At 38.0% G+C, this 13,466-nt stretch overlaps 1 protein-coding gene and 1 pseudogene across 2 annotated transcripts in view; both read left to right on the top strand.

Moving 5' to 3' along the window:
* The window catches only part of FOXN2 (forkhead box N2), a 57,033-nt gene that overhangs the window by 28,689 nt on the left and 14,878 nt on the right, over nucleotides 1-13,466 (top strand). For both annotated transcript variants that reach the window (XM_065929311.1, XM_065929312.1), the window contains exons 2-3: nucleotides 3,072-3,622; nucleotides 12,532-12,656. In XM_065929311.1, the coding sequence (XP_065785383.1) occupies nucleotides 3,086-3,622; nucleotides 12,532-12,656 (662 nt within the window). In that variant the 5' untranslated portion in view covers nucleotides 3,072-3,085. The remainder of the gene's footprint in view (nucleotides 1-3,071; nucleotides 3,623-12,531; nucleotides 12,657-13,466) is intronic.
* On the top strand, nucleotides 769-2,408 carry LOC136162930 (mitochondrial import inner membrane translocase subunit TIM44 pseudogene; annotated as a pseudogene).

Below are 13,466 nucleotides of genomic sequence, written 5' to 3'. Positions count from 1 at the left end.
ATAAGGAGTGCAGAAGTAAAAAGACTCTTAATACGGGATTCACAGTGGGGGGTAAAAGATCATATGTAGAACTAAGTAATAATGTAAATAAAGTTTATGCATTTTAATTGATAGTCATTTGAGATACGGTATGTAGTATTTAGTACAATGGCTTACACCCCAAATATTAGCTGATGGATGCTACTGATAATTGGGTGTTCTGAGACCACATCTAATAGCTACAGGAATCCAGATTGTTTTATATCCAACATCGACCGGCTTCCATAATTCTTGGAGAACCCTGCCAGCTGTGTTTTAAATAAAAGCAAACCCCAGGGCCGCTCCTCTTACTTCACTTACATACCTGTAAGAAGCTTGAGTAGAGTAATAGTAGATGCACAGGGCTTTTCACAGAATTCGGAAATGAGGTAGCTTGAACCATTGAAAATGAATTAAATGGCACATTAGTTCTGCCACTTTCCTTTTTGGTCAGTTTTTCTTCCATAGTAAGATTTTTGAATTTCAGAAGCAAAACAAAAATCATTGAGAGAATAGAAACAAAAAAGGATAGCTTAGAAACAGCTTTTTTTTCCTCCCCTTGAAAATACAGTGACAGTTCAAACTTTACTAAGAATGTCAACCTTTCACCATCAGTACTTGATGAGATAGTATATAGAAGGAAGAGTTAAAAATACTGGAATTTACAATGATAAGTCTGTAGTAAATATGATTTTGCTAGTAATGAATTTAGTGATTAAGAAGTGTTATCTTGACACGGGATCCTCCAGCATGGCGGCGGCGGCGCTGCGGGCAGGCTGGTGCCGCTGCCCGCGGAGATGTGTTGGCAGCGGAGTCCATCTCCTGTCCAGCCACAATCTAGTGCCCTGCCCCGTGGTACCTACCAGCTGCCCCGGCCTAGTGGAGAGCTGACCCTGTCCAAATCCTATTCTTCTGGAAGCAGAAAAGGCTTTCTCTCCGGCTTGCTCGATAACATCAAACAGGAATTAGCCAAAAACAAAGAAATGAAAGAAAGTATAAAAAAGTTCCGAGACGAGGCCAAGAAGCTGGAAGAGTCAGATGCGCTCCAGGAAGCCAGGAGGAAATACAGAACCATTGAATCGGAAACCCTGCGGACAAGCGAGGGGATCAGGAAGAAGCTGGGGGAGATCACGGGCACCGTCAAGGAGAGTCTTGGCGAAGTCAGTAAAAGTGACCTTGGCCGGAAAATCTAGGAAGGTGCGGAAGCAGCAGCCAAGACCGCCAAGCAGTCTGCCGAGTCGGTGTCCAGAGGCGGGGAGAAGCTGGGCCGGACCGCTGCCTTCAAAGCCCCCTCCCAGGGGGTGGAGTCTGTCAAGAAGGAGATCGACGAGAGCGTCCTAGGACAGACCGGGCCCTATCGGCGGCCTGAGGGCTCCGGAAAAGGAAGGAGTTCGCCGGAGAGAAAGTCAAGGAAGAGAAAGTGTTTGAGGCCAATGAAGAGGCGCTGGGGGTCGTGCTGCATAAGGATTCCAAGTGGTACCAGCAGTGGAAGGACTTCAGGGACAACAATGTGGTGTTCAGTCGGTTCTTTGAGATGAAGTATGACGAGAGCGACAGCGCCTTCATCCGAGCGTCCCGTGTGCTGACAGACAAGGTCACGGACTTGCGGGGGGCCTGTTCTCGAAGACCGAGATGTCAGAGGTGCTCACAGAGATCCTGCGTGTGGACCCCGCCTTTGACAAGGACCGCTTCCTGCAGCAGTGCGAGAATGACATCATCCCCAACGTCCTGGAGGCCATGATTTCTGGGGAACTCGACATTCTCAAAGACTGGTGCTATGAAGCTACCTACAGCCAGCTGGCCCACCCGATCCAGCAGGCCAAGGCTCTGGGCCTCCAGTTCCACTCCCGCGTCCTGGACATTGACAACATCGATCTGGCCATGGGCAAGATGATGGAGCAGGAGCCAGTGCTGATCATCACCTTCCAGGCCCAGATGGTGATGGTGATCAAGAACCCCAAAGGGGAGGTGGTCGAGGGCGACCCGGACAAGGTACTGCGAATGCTGTATGTGTGGGCGCTCTGCCGAGACCAGGATGAGCTGAACCCCTATGCAGCCTGGCGACTCCTGGACATCTCGGCCTCCAGCACAGAGCAGGTCCTCTGAGCATGGTGGCCGTGCCCGGGCCCTCCAGGGCTGACCCTCACTGTGGACACACAGGGAACTGGCATCCACCTGCAGCAGCCAGACCTCTGGGGACAGGACTGTCAGCTCCGCGCCTGCTCTGCCAGGCCAGCTGCAACACTGGCCGGATGGGGCGAGGAGGGTGGGGGCTGCATCGGCCCCGGTCCCCTGGCGGGCTGCTGGCCTGCGGACCTCAGACCAGGCACTCCCAGGACTGAGCAGTGGGGCCTGGGCCCACCGGCCACATCAGCCAGGCCATTTTAGCTCCTTTTTTTTTAAACAGTGGCCTTGTTATCCTGTATATAAGCGGAGATTTGGAAATAATAAATCACCAAAGTGCAAGAGAACAAAAAAAAAAAAAGGGTTATCTTTTTAGTATGATATACTATAAAAATATTAGAAATTATTTCTTTATAGTATTATAATTATGTTTGAGGAAAGAGTTTATTTGGAATTACTGTTTGAGCTTATTTTAAACTTGATTATTATTTATTTTGAGCCATATGTATGACTGTTAACTTCACTGTAATTATAATGAAATTATAAATTATAGATTATAGAATTTTATAATTTAAAAGAAGTAATCTATTCATTTTTAGTAATAGCAAACATTACTTATTAGGCAGTTACTATGGGCTAGGGACTGTAATAAGTATTCAGAATACATTCAACTTTATTAATATCACCTGTACATATTTTGCTATAGTGGGGCATTTTATTTATAGCCATTTCAAATAACATGAAATAAGTTCTGTTCCTTGTATTATAACCTTTAGCATTTGTTATGCAAATATTATACTTAAATATTATATGGGATATTGATTGTAAAATTTCTCTGATTTGGGGATTTTTAAATTTGTGTTTCCTTTTTCCATGTGCTTATGAATCTTAAGTATAACATTGGTTGATAATTGTTTCTTTTGTTGCAGAACTGTAAGAGTAAATGGGTCCAGTAATTGGAATGACTCCAGAAAAGAGAGCTGAAACTCCAGGAGCTGAAAAGGTTGCAGGATTAAGCCAGATTTACAAAATGGGAAGCTTGCCTGAAGCTGTTGATGCTGCCAGGCCAAAGGCCACTCTAGTGGACAATGAGTCAGCAGATGATGAACTCACAAACTTGAACTGGCTTCACGAAAGTACTAATCTCCTAACAAACTTCAGCTTTGGAAGCGAAGGTCTTCCAATTGTTAGTCCATTGTATGACATAGAAGGAGATGATGTGCCATCCTTTGGACCATCGTGCTATCAGAACCAAGAAAAAAAATCAGCAACTTCAAAGCCCCCATACTCCTTTAGTCTTCTCATTTATATGGCTATTGAACACTCTCCAAATAAGTGTTTGCCAGTCAAAGAAATTTATAGCTGGATTCTGAACCGCTTCCCATATTTTGCAACTGCACCAACTGGCTGGAAGAATTCTGTTCGACATAATCTGTCCCTGAATAAATGTTTTCAGAAAGTGGAAAGAAGCCATGGCAAGGTCAGTGTTTATGAACATTGCTATATTTAGAGAGGTGGGGGAAAATAACATGGAGATCTTAAAATATGAGGAAGTCAAAGGAAGACAAAAAATAGTCAAGTCAGCTTACTTCAGCTTGAACTTAATTTTATTCACCATTTGCTTTCATCTCAGATGTTTTTAAATTTCTTCAGTATTGATATAAATATAGCAGAATTCTGTTCAGTCTACTAAAGTTACAAATTAGGTATAAATTAGGAGTTTATTGTTTTCTTTTTATTTTCTTTAACTTTTAAAAATTGAAGTATAGTTAATTACAATGTTGTGTTAGTTTCAGGTGTACAAAAAAGTGGTTCGGTTATAATTAGTTTTTTTAACGTCCCAACTTTCTGTTCTTAGTTTCTATAATATTCTTGTTGCTGTATTTATATATTCTTATTTATTCAGTATGACAGTGTCTGCCTTATAATTGGAATGTGAATCATTTACATTAGTGTAATTGATACGGTTGGATTTAATCTATCATTGCATTGTTTTCTATTTAAATACTTTAAAGACTTATTCGCTTATCTTCTGGGTAGCATAGTTTGTGATGAGAAGTCTGTTGCCATTCTTTGTTTTTCTGTTTGTAGTTTTTTTTCTCACTGTGCTCAAGATTTTTATCTTTATCACTTACTTTTTAGCAGTTTGACTATGATGTGTCTAAGTGTGTTTTTCTTTATTTTTATCCTGCCTTGGTTTTCCTGATGTTCTTGGATCTGTGGTTTGTTGTCATTCATTAAACTGAGAAATTTATTTCCTCATTATCTCTTCAAATATTTCTTGTGATTCACCACCTACTTCTGGGCTCCAAGTGAAAATATGTTAGACCATTTGCTGTTGTCTCACCTCTTGATTGCTCTGTCCCTCTTCCTACTCTTTTTTCTTTCTTTCAATTTGGATAATTTCTATTGATCTTTGTACAGTTTTATTCTTTCTTGTATCCATTCTGCTGATCAACCTAATAAAATCATCTTCATTTTTTTTAAACTATTTTCATTTTCCTTTAAAAAAACTAGTCTCCATCTTTCTGCTAAAAATTTCCCACTAGGTCTGTTAAACAAATTAACCATAGTCACAGTGTCAGTCTGATAATTTCAGTATTTGGGCCATCTCTGGGTCTGGTTTTGTTAATTGTTTTGTTTCCTGCCTTTGTGTGTCACATAATTTTGCATTAAATGTCAGACATTGCTTGTTAAAAAATGGTAGAAACTGAAGTAAAGAATATTTCTATCAAGAAATAGATATGCCTCTACTTCTCTCAGGTTGTTAGTATGGACAGGTATTGATCAATCTAGTTAACAGTTGAGTTGGGTTTGGGTTTTGTGGTTGCCATAGTTACCTTGGTATACCACAGTCTTTACATTCCTATGGAGAGACTGCAGATACTCTGTACTCAGTGTGAGGCCTGGAATGTCAGGTGATTTTTCTTAGCTTTTCTGCTCCACCTTTATCTTTCAGTTCGCGACACATTTAGCTTAGAAGTGGGAGGGGAGTTAAATATTTATCTCTGTACTCTTGCTCCCCGCTTAGCGATACATTGTTCTTCCTTGTTACTTGGTGCAAGGTTCTTGGTGTGAACAGGATAGGTTTCTTGGTTCGTCTCCAGTTTTAGTGTCAGGCAGGCTTATTGTATGCCTATGCCTCAAGTGTGGGACTTCCCTGTCTCTTCCATGAGCAGACTCTCCCATCTACCCAGGGAAGTCCAGAGCTGCACTTATCAATAACCAGATACCTCCATGTGGCTAGTGGTTGGTATACTGGAGAGCACAAATATAGGATACTTTGTCATTGTATAAATTCCTTTTGAAAAGGAATTAATGCTGTTCGAGCATTCAGAACAGTTTCTTGTCCACTCCCATCATGGTAGGTAAATTTTACCTAATATCAGTGGGAAGTTCTGGGTACAAGTGAGTGACCATTTCCCAGTGGCAGCGGGTCTCTGCTTTGTATCTTTGGAGCATTTGGGCATGAGCTAATTTCCTGTCCTCCTCCACATGATGTATACTACATTGCCTAGTATCAGTAAAGTGTGAGGATAACTGGGTTTTGTACTTGCCTTCCAATAGCAGCTGTCTTTTGCTGGTGACTGGGCTGAGGCGGGGGCACTTTGTCTCTCAATGGCAGACAGCTTTTGCTTCTTATTTGCTTTGTCGAGGGTTTAGGCAGGTTTAGTGCCTCTCCCAGAGTGACACCTGATCTTACCTTTTACTCATTCAGGACCTGGAGCATGAATGAGCTTTGCCTGATATCCTTGCTCCAGCCACAGACCACAGTCGGCTCGACACATCTATCTCCATCTCCAAGGGTGTCTTCCTTAAGTCCCCTTGAGTACTTTATTTATTGTGACTGCCACTTTTTCCATGCTCTACCAAAAGTGAAACAGCTCTTATGTTTCATCCCTCCTCACAGGACCTGTCACACCTCAAAATTCAATTCTTCTTGCAGCCTCAGTTCTCAGGCTCATAAAAAATTATGGTTCTGTAGATTATTTTGGTTTTTTTCTTGTTAATCTAGGAGTGTTCTTTTGTAGTTTTCTATAACCCAACTGGTAGCAGAAAACTCCGATTTTTATTTGGAATAAAAGTTTAAAAAGCAAGCAATTAAATCTTTAGATAACCAAAGGATTTCATAGGACAGTGCTGTTCAGACTTGAAAGTATCTACTGATCATCTGGGGATCTTGTTAAAATACAGATTCTTCTTCAGCAAATCTAGGATAGAGACTGAGGCTTTCTAATTTCTAACGGGCTCTGAGGTGATCCTGATGCCTCTAATCCATGAGACACCCTGGGTAGGAAGGCATTTGGGCACATCATTATCTTATGATTAAAGGAGATTGTATTAGTTATCTATTGCTATGTAATAACTTGCTATTTAACACATTTTTCACTACACATGGAATGTTTATGAAGGCCAGCTGTGTGCTTGACCATTAAGAAGCCTCAGCAATTGTTAAGGATCGCTGAGGTTGTAGCTAGCTAGTTAAGGTTGTAGCTAGCCTCCAAGATGGCCCCCAGATGAGCCCTGCCTTCCAGTATCTCTGCCTTTGTAGAGTCCCCCTTCAATACTGAATTTGGCTGGTTTGTGTAACCAAGAGGATATTGTGGAAATAGAGTGTGCCTTTTGAATCCAGGTCATAAAAGACATGGCTTCCATCTTGGCTTCTTGGCCAATTAGCTGTATGGGAAGTCAGCTGCTGTATCATAAGGACATTTAAATAGCCCTATGGAGAGACCCATATGGCGAGGAAATCAGACTCAATATACATATGAGTAAGCCATTTTGGAAGCAGATTCTCCTGTCAGTCAAACTGTCCTTTCAGATGACTGAAAGTGTTGAAAATTTTGGATGTATTCTTTCCACCATGCATCATTAGATTTTATTTTTTGAACTGTATCAGTTAATTCTTTTCTAGTTTTAGACCTATTGTATTTATGCTTATGGCAAGATATAAAAGAAACTAGTCATCAGCATTGGTGTTCAGTAGAAGGGTCTAGGGAAAATATAATAGAATGGAAGCGAACAAGGGTAAGTTAAGTGTGAATGAGCAATAGTGTCAAATGTTGCAAAAAAAAACTTGAAAATGGGGATATCCCTGGCACTCCAGTGGTTAAGACTCCACACTTCCACTGCAGGGAGTGCAGGTCTGATATGGGTGAGGGAACTAAGATCCCACATGCTGCATCTCACAGCCAAAAGAAAAAAAAAAACTTGATTAGCATCAAATAGCAGCCAAAAGATTAGAATTAAAAATATATAAACAGTGGTATATTGATAAATATTTAACAATTGGGTTACAGTGAAGGTATCACTGTTGCCGATTTTCATGATATAAATATTTCTGTTGTGGCCATTTTCAAGCTGCCAACATTATGTCATTAAATGCAAAATTTGGACAAGAAGTGATACATTCAAGTGGGATTAGGAGTGCTTGTGGTTTGTTTTTATTTTTTATATTTTAATAAAATACTGCTTGAATCAGTACCTTAAAATACTGATTTTTTTCTCTTTCAACCTGCAAAACGCAAGTAAGTTATACTTACTTCCATTAAGTTTGGCAACCTTGAAAAGCACTTTTTCTGATGAATAGTTGTTGTCTGGAGATGATAATCTCAAAAAAGAAAAGCAAGATGACAAAGGTCCAGGTCAAACTACAGGTTGATACAGACATCTGATCACCTGCTATGGCTGCTGCTTAGCTCCCTGCCCTCATCCATACCATAGTTACCACTCTCAAAAGATAGGCCTAAAAATCTTGGCTTGTTATTTATGAATTTTAAAATCAGAAAAGCTAGGCAAGGTAAAGTTTTTGTGTTGTTTTTATGTTTTGAACATTAACATTGAAGTCTTAAAATCTGTTTTTCAAACTTTGTTATAAAAGCCAGACTGAAATATTTAATGTGAGATTTTAGCTGGGGAACATGAAATCAGAAGTTTTGCCTGATTTAGTACAAATTCAGGCGGTACATTTTCGTGGTGGTGATTTGCTTCAGTAGCTGAATCCCAAGAAATGAAGTCATGCAAGCCACCATTAAAAGTTCACACTATGAGCAAGAATTATGAATGCCCTTTTAAATTCAGTGATTTTAAAAACCACTGAAAAAGGTAGTCGGGGGGGGGGGGATGGAAATATTAAAGTGTACCGTGCAGGTAGATAAAAACATTTCAGGAATAGTGAGCATTGTTTCTTCTCCCAGTGTTCTTTACAACTTCCATTAAGATAAATCTTAAAGTTCAATTCTCAGTATTTTCCTTATTTCTTCAAAACCTTCGGTGGTTCTTTACCAAATACGTCCAAAAGCCTTAGAGTTTCAAAATGCAAAATAGCACATGAGAGAATGCACATTTCCTGTTTCCACTGCACAAAAAAAAACATGTCTTGTAATAGTCATATTCACTTTAAAACCACACTTCTTAAACTCTTTATTATTTGTGTTCTGTCATCTAAGCACAACTTAATAAAGAGGCATAGTTTTTAACTGAGACTTAGATTTAAAAATAAGTTTTTTGCTTTAGATTCTAAAACATAGATTAGCAAATACACAATTTTATCTTGTTACTGATAGTTTGTGAACGGGCTCAGTGAACGGAAGTGCTGCCATGGTAACACAAAACAGACAGTTATTTGGAGACCTTACTCAAGATACTTAACTGCCCTGAACTGCAAGTTTTCAGTACTAGTGCTTCCAATGTGCTATTTCAAGGAAATACCAATTCTTCTATGATCAAAACAGTTTGCAGTTCTCTCACAATAGAATTTTAAAAGTGGATTTGAACTAAATAGCTTCTGGGAGTATAATCTCAGGAATACCAAGATAGAACATGGTTAGAATCATTAAAATAATTTTCTTAGTCTATATATGAAAAATAATTTGTGTGTTTATTTTCTATATGAAACTGAAGTGGTTTGGGGACAAAGGATACTGTGGGTGCTATCATTTTAAAGTTGTATTTCTCTACCTTCAGAATACACTTACCACTTAGGCCAAGTGATTGGAAATACATGTAATTTAAGATGGGATGACCCATCACTTAATTCAAAAATACATGGGTAGAAATTTGACTTCCTTTGGAAAAAACTTAAAATTTCAATATAGTTCATGTGATATCTTGCTGCCGTAGGCCAGAAAAGGTTTCACCTGATAGGATGGTATGTTACTTTCTGTATTACAGTATGATATGACACCCATGGTTTTTCTTTTCCAATATATTTAAGTTGCTGGGATGTTAAAAACTGCCTTACACTCAATTACCATACTTTTCCTCACAAAAAAGTGTTTTTCCCTTATCAGTTTAATTCTTGTAACTTTTGTCTCATATTCAAAATTAATTAATTTTTGTTCTTACTGTTTATGTTTTAAAAATTCCTTCATCTCTTAGAAGAAAAAATAGGAACATAAACTGAGGAACATAAACTGACTTTCTGCCATTTTCAGTATAACCTCTTAGTATTCATTTACTTTGCAGCTCTGTCACTTACATAAAAATTATCTTATTTGAATCTCGTCACAACTCAGTGAAGTGGTCTGTTTTTTTACAGATAAAATATGAATTAGAGGACAGACAGAGATTAAATGATTAGTCCAATGTCATGTAGCCGGTCAGTAAGCAGTGTTTTAAGACTTTGCTTTTAAAATCTGTGAAACTGTTCCTTCACTAAACTGTCCTGCTATAGTAGTTATGACATGATAGTCAGAGATTTAAAAAAAAAAAAACCTCAGTAATAGACTAATGTTACCTTGAAAACAGTTCAGGAAATGGAAGCACCCTGGAATTCATCACATTAAATCTTCAGTGATCATAATAGCTTACATCATATGGGATTTTATACAAGCAGAAAGGAGCAGGGGAATAAGACACAGGTCAGTTTTATTGTTGTCTAGATAATTGTTAATGTTGTGAGGTATAATTCAAATTTTCAAAAGGGGTTTTTGAAATAGAAAAGGTATAATGTAAAAACAAAAATTAGTAGCAGTTTGAATCTCACTAATCTTGTGAGGAAATTTTGTACACCATGGTGAGAAGGGTTCAGGTTATACCTTATATTTAACTTGACATTTATATCTTCAAAAGATTAAATATCTTCAAAAATATTTATTAAAGTTTAATGTCAGTATCTAGTGGAATAGAAGCAGAAAAACAAATTATTAGAGAATAAAAACAATGATATTAGACTGGAAGAAAGAGGAACAGTTTTTAAAACTGCAAAGAAAATGAACATAGAACGTAACAATAGTAGTATTTGGTGTTAATGGCTTATGTCCAGAAGGTACTGTTTTTTATGTATTTTGGGCATTCTAATACACAGAGAACATAGACATTTTTCTAAAGGTTACACAGCTGTTAAGTGACAGAGCCAGGTTTCCAAAGGTAGGTAGTCTTCTTCAAGGATTATACTCTTAACTTCTGTGCAAGTGGTGTTTAGCTCTTGGAAAGTGGGATGAGTTTGCAGTTGAATCTCCTCCTTGCATGGCTGTGGGCTTCTGTAAGTAAGCTGTGGGTCCATGTGGTATGTTTGCAGAACTGTTCTTCTAGTCAGGCTGTTCTTCTAGTCAGACTGTTCAGGTTGCTAGATAGGGATGGATGTTCAGCTAAAGAAATAGGATAGATATATCCTTAGGGAAGAGTTAGCAGGTGATGTTATAGTTCCTGAAATCCTTCAGTTATTTCATTTAACTAGCTCAACTAATGTCTGTGCATTTGACCACATCCACTTAGTTTTTATGTTTTTCTTATGCCTTTTATAATCTGTAATTATAGTTTGGATAGCTTTTTAAATTCAAGAGTGTTTATAAATTTCCAAGTAGTCAGAGAATTTTGCTATTGGGTTTTTTTTTTTTTCTTTTTGCACTAGAGTGACCTTTAAATGAGATTTATTTTTCTTCATGGCCTAATCAATGTTTGTAGTTTTTTTCTACCAAAAAAAACCCATTTCTCAGTGTTAACATTAGGAAAGTATATTCTATAAGAATTCATCAGTTACATCAGTATTTTTAATATAAAACAGGTTTAATTAAAGCAAGACTATTTAGGACCCCTCATAGCTCAGTTGGTAAAGAATCTGCCTGCAATGCAGGAGACCCAGGTTTGATTCCTGGGTCGGGAAGATCCCCTGGAGAAGGAAATGGCAACCACTCCAGTTTTCTTGCCTGGAGAATCCCCATGGACAGAGGAGCCTGTCAGGCTACAGTCCAAGAGTCGGACATGACTTAGCGACTAAACCACCACCAATCTGCTAATATGTAGTGTGACCTTCTAAGAAGGAAGGAGGTAAAATATGCAGCATTTTTCAAACCTCTCTGAAGGAATTATCTCCTGGTCTGGCCTTTGCCCTGCACATTAGATCATTTTAGTGTATTCCTCAGGTGTGTTGTACGCTTACCTTCCTGGGAAGCTGTTCCTTCATATCAGGGGAACTGTGGAGCAGGCAAGCCATTCTTTGAGGCATCTCTCATTTACCATTTAGTGGGTGCTTCTGTTTATATTTTCCCTAGTTTCCAATAACCATACATTTCTATTATTTTTAGATTCTTATGGCTATTTCCATGAAATCTGGGCTTGTGTACCCTTTACCTTATTATTCAGAAGGGCCTCAAATGTTGTAACTTAACCATCTTGAGGGTAGGGATGATATTTATTCCTCTTTTTTTATCTTTAACAAGAGTCTTTTCCATCCCTCAATTTTTTATTTTACTCTCTCAGACTTTTGGCCATCTCTTCATTAAATTGTTTGCTTTGAATTTAAGCAGTTTAAATGGGAAAATAAACACTAGTGTTAATGCCATAAAAATAATTATTTTTGGATGCATCACCCAGTATCATATTGTTTAGCACTTTTGGGGGGAATGACACCACCTTACTGAAGGGCCATCATGCATAGCCCTTCATTCTGTTCTCTTCATAGCTTGGTGTTGTATCATTCTCACAAACTGTGATGTGAATGATGTGTCCTAGAGTGCATAGGTCTTGTGGACTGTGCACCATGCACTGTGCAGAGTACTCTGCGTGTAATTAAATCCATGCAACAACCCTATGAGGTAGGTGCTGTTGTTATCCGTACCTTCCAAATATGGGAATAATGACCCAGAGAAATAGAAGTTAGTTAACCTTCCTAAAATTACAAATATGGGAATGACGACCCAGAGAAATAGAAGTTAGTTAACCTTCCTAAGTTTACTCTGCGAGTAAACGACAGAGCTGGAGATGGGAACCCAGGCTGTCTGCCTCCAGGGCTTTTAATCACACAGTTCATTACTAGCAAGTTTACTTCAGTGTTTGCATTGTTTCAAAAGGTGCTATGGGGGTTTTTTCCCCCACACATTTAGAAAAACATTCAGACACTTTTTGTGTCTGATTCCAGGTTACTAATTCTTATGTAATTTATTCTAGGTTAATGGAAAAGGTTCCTTATGGTGTGTTGATCCAGAATATAAACCCAACCTTATGCAGGCACTGAAGAAGCAACCTTTCTCCTCAAAGTCCACATTTTACAGCCCTCCTGCATCACCACAAAGGTACAAGATTTAAGATGTAAATGTCAGTGGCAATATATAAGATTTCATTATATGAGATGGAATAACTTAAAGTTGTGGGGGGTTTTTTCATCTTTTTTTTTTTAATTACATAGAGAATTATTTACGGATAAGACATTAGACTAAGGCATTTTTACTTATAGTCTTAACTTATTAGGAACCGAGATGCTGGGTAATTGAGAGCATAAATTCTGGAAAATGCATTAATAATTAATAATATATATGTTCTAACTAAACTCTGAAGATAGTGATAATATGATTTCAGGTATAACCTGAAACCTTTTTGTAAAGATGAGATCATTTACATTGTCTGCAATACTAATACTGACCTAAAGACACAAGAAAGTGGTCGTATGTTTAAAATTTTTTAAATAAGGTAGTTGTTTGTCATTGCAGCATTTTTATATATACACTTACATTCGTTTTTCAATTTTAAGATTTTTTTTCCTTCACAGCATGTTTAATATTTAAGTCTCAAATTTTTAAATGTCAAGTAAAATAATGCTTTGGATTTTTATTTGATTTGTTTCTATTGGCAAATATGCTTTTCCTTGGCTTTTGTTTTCTAACTCAGTAATCATTAAATTGATCTTATAGCTTTCCCATTTTAAGTCGAATCTGAAAATGATGACTTTAAATCTGACTATTGCCTTTGAAAGAAGTCTTCAGAATCTTTATTTTTAAATTCTATTATATATATTCATTTGAGTTGAAAATGACAGTTTTGTCAAAATACTTTTAAAGGGTAGTCTATAAAAAGTTTTTTAAAGCTTTTTAGTAAAATAATAAATG

This window comes from Muntiacus reevesi, chromosome 3, assembly GCF_963930625.1.
Source record: "Muntiacus reevesi chromosome 3, mMunRee1.1, whole genome shotgun sequence".
Lineage (NCBI taxonomy): Eukaryota > Metazoa > Chordata > Mammalia > Artiodactyla > Cervidae > Muntiacus > Muntiacus reevesi.
This window is presented reverse-complemented; position numbering and strand designations above follow the sequence as displayed.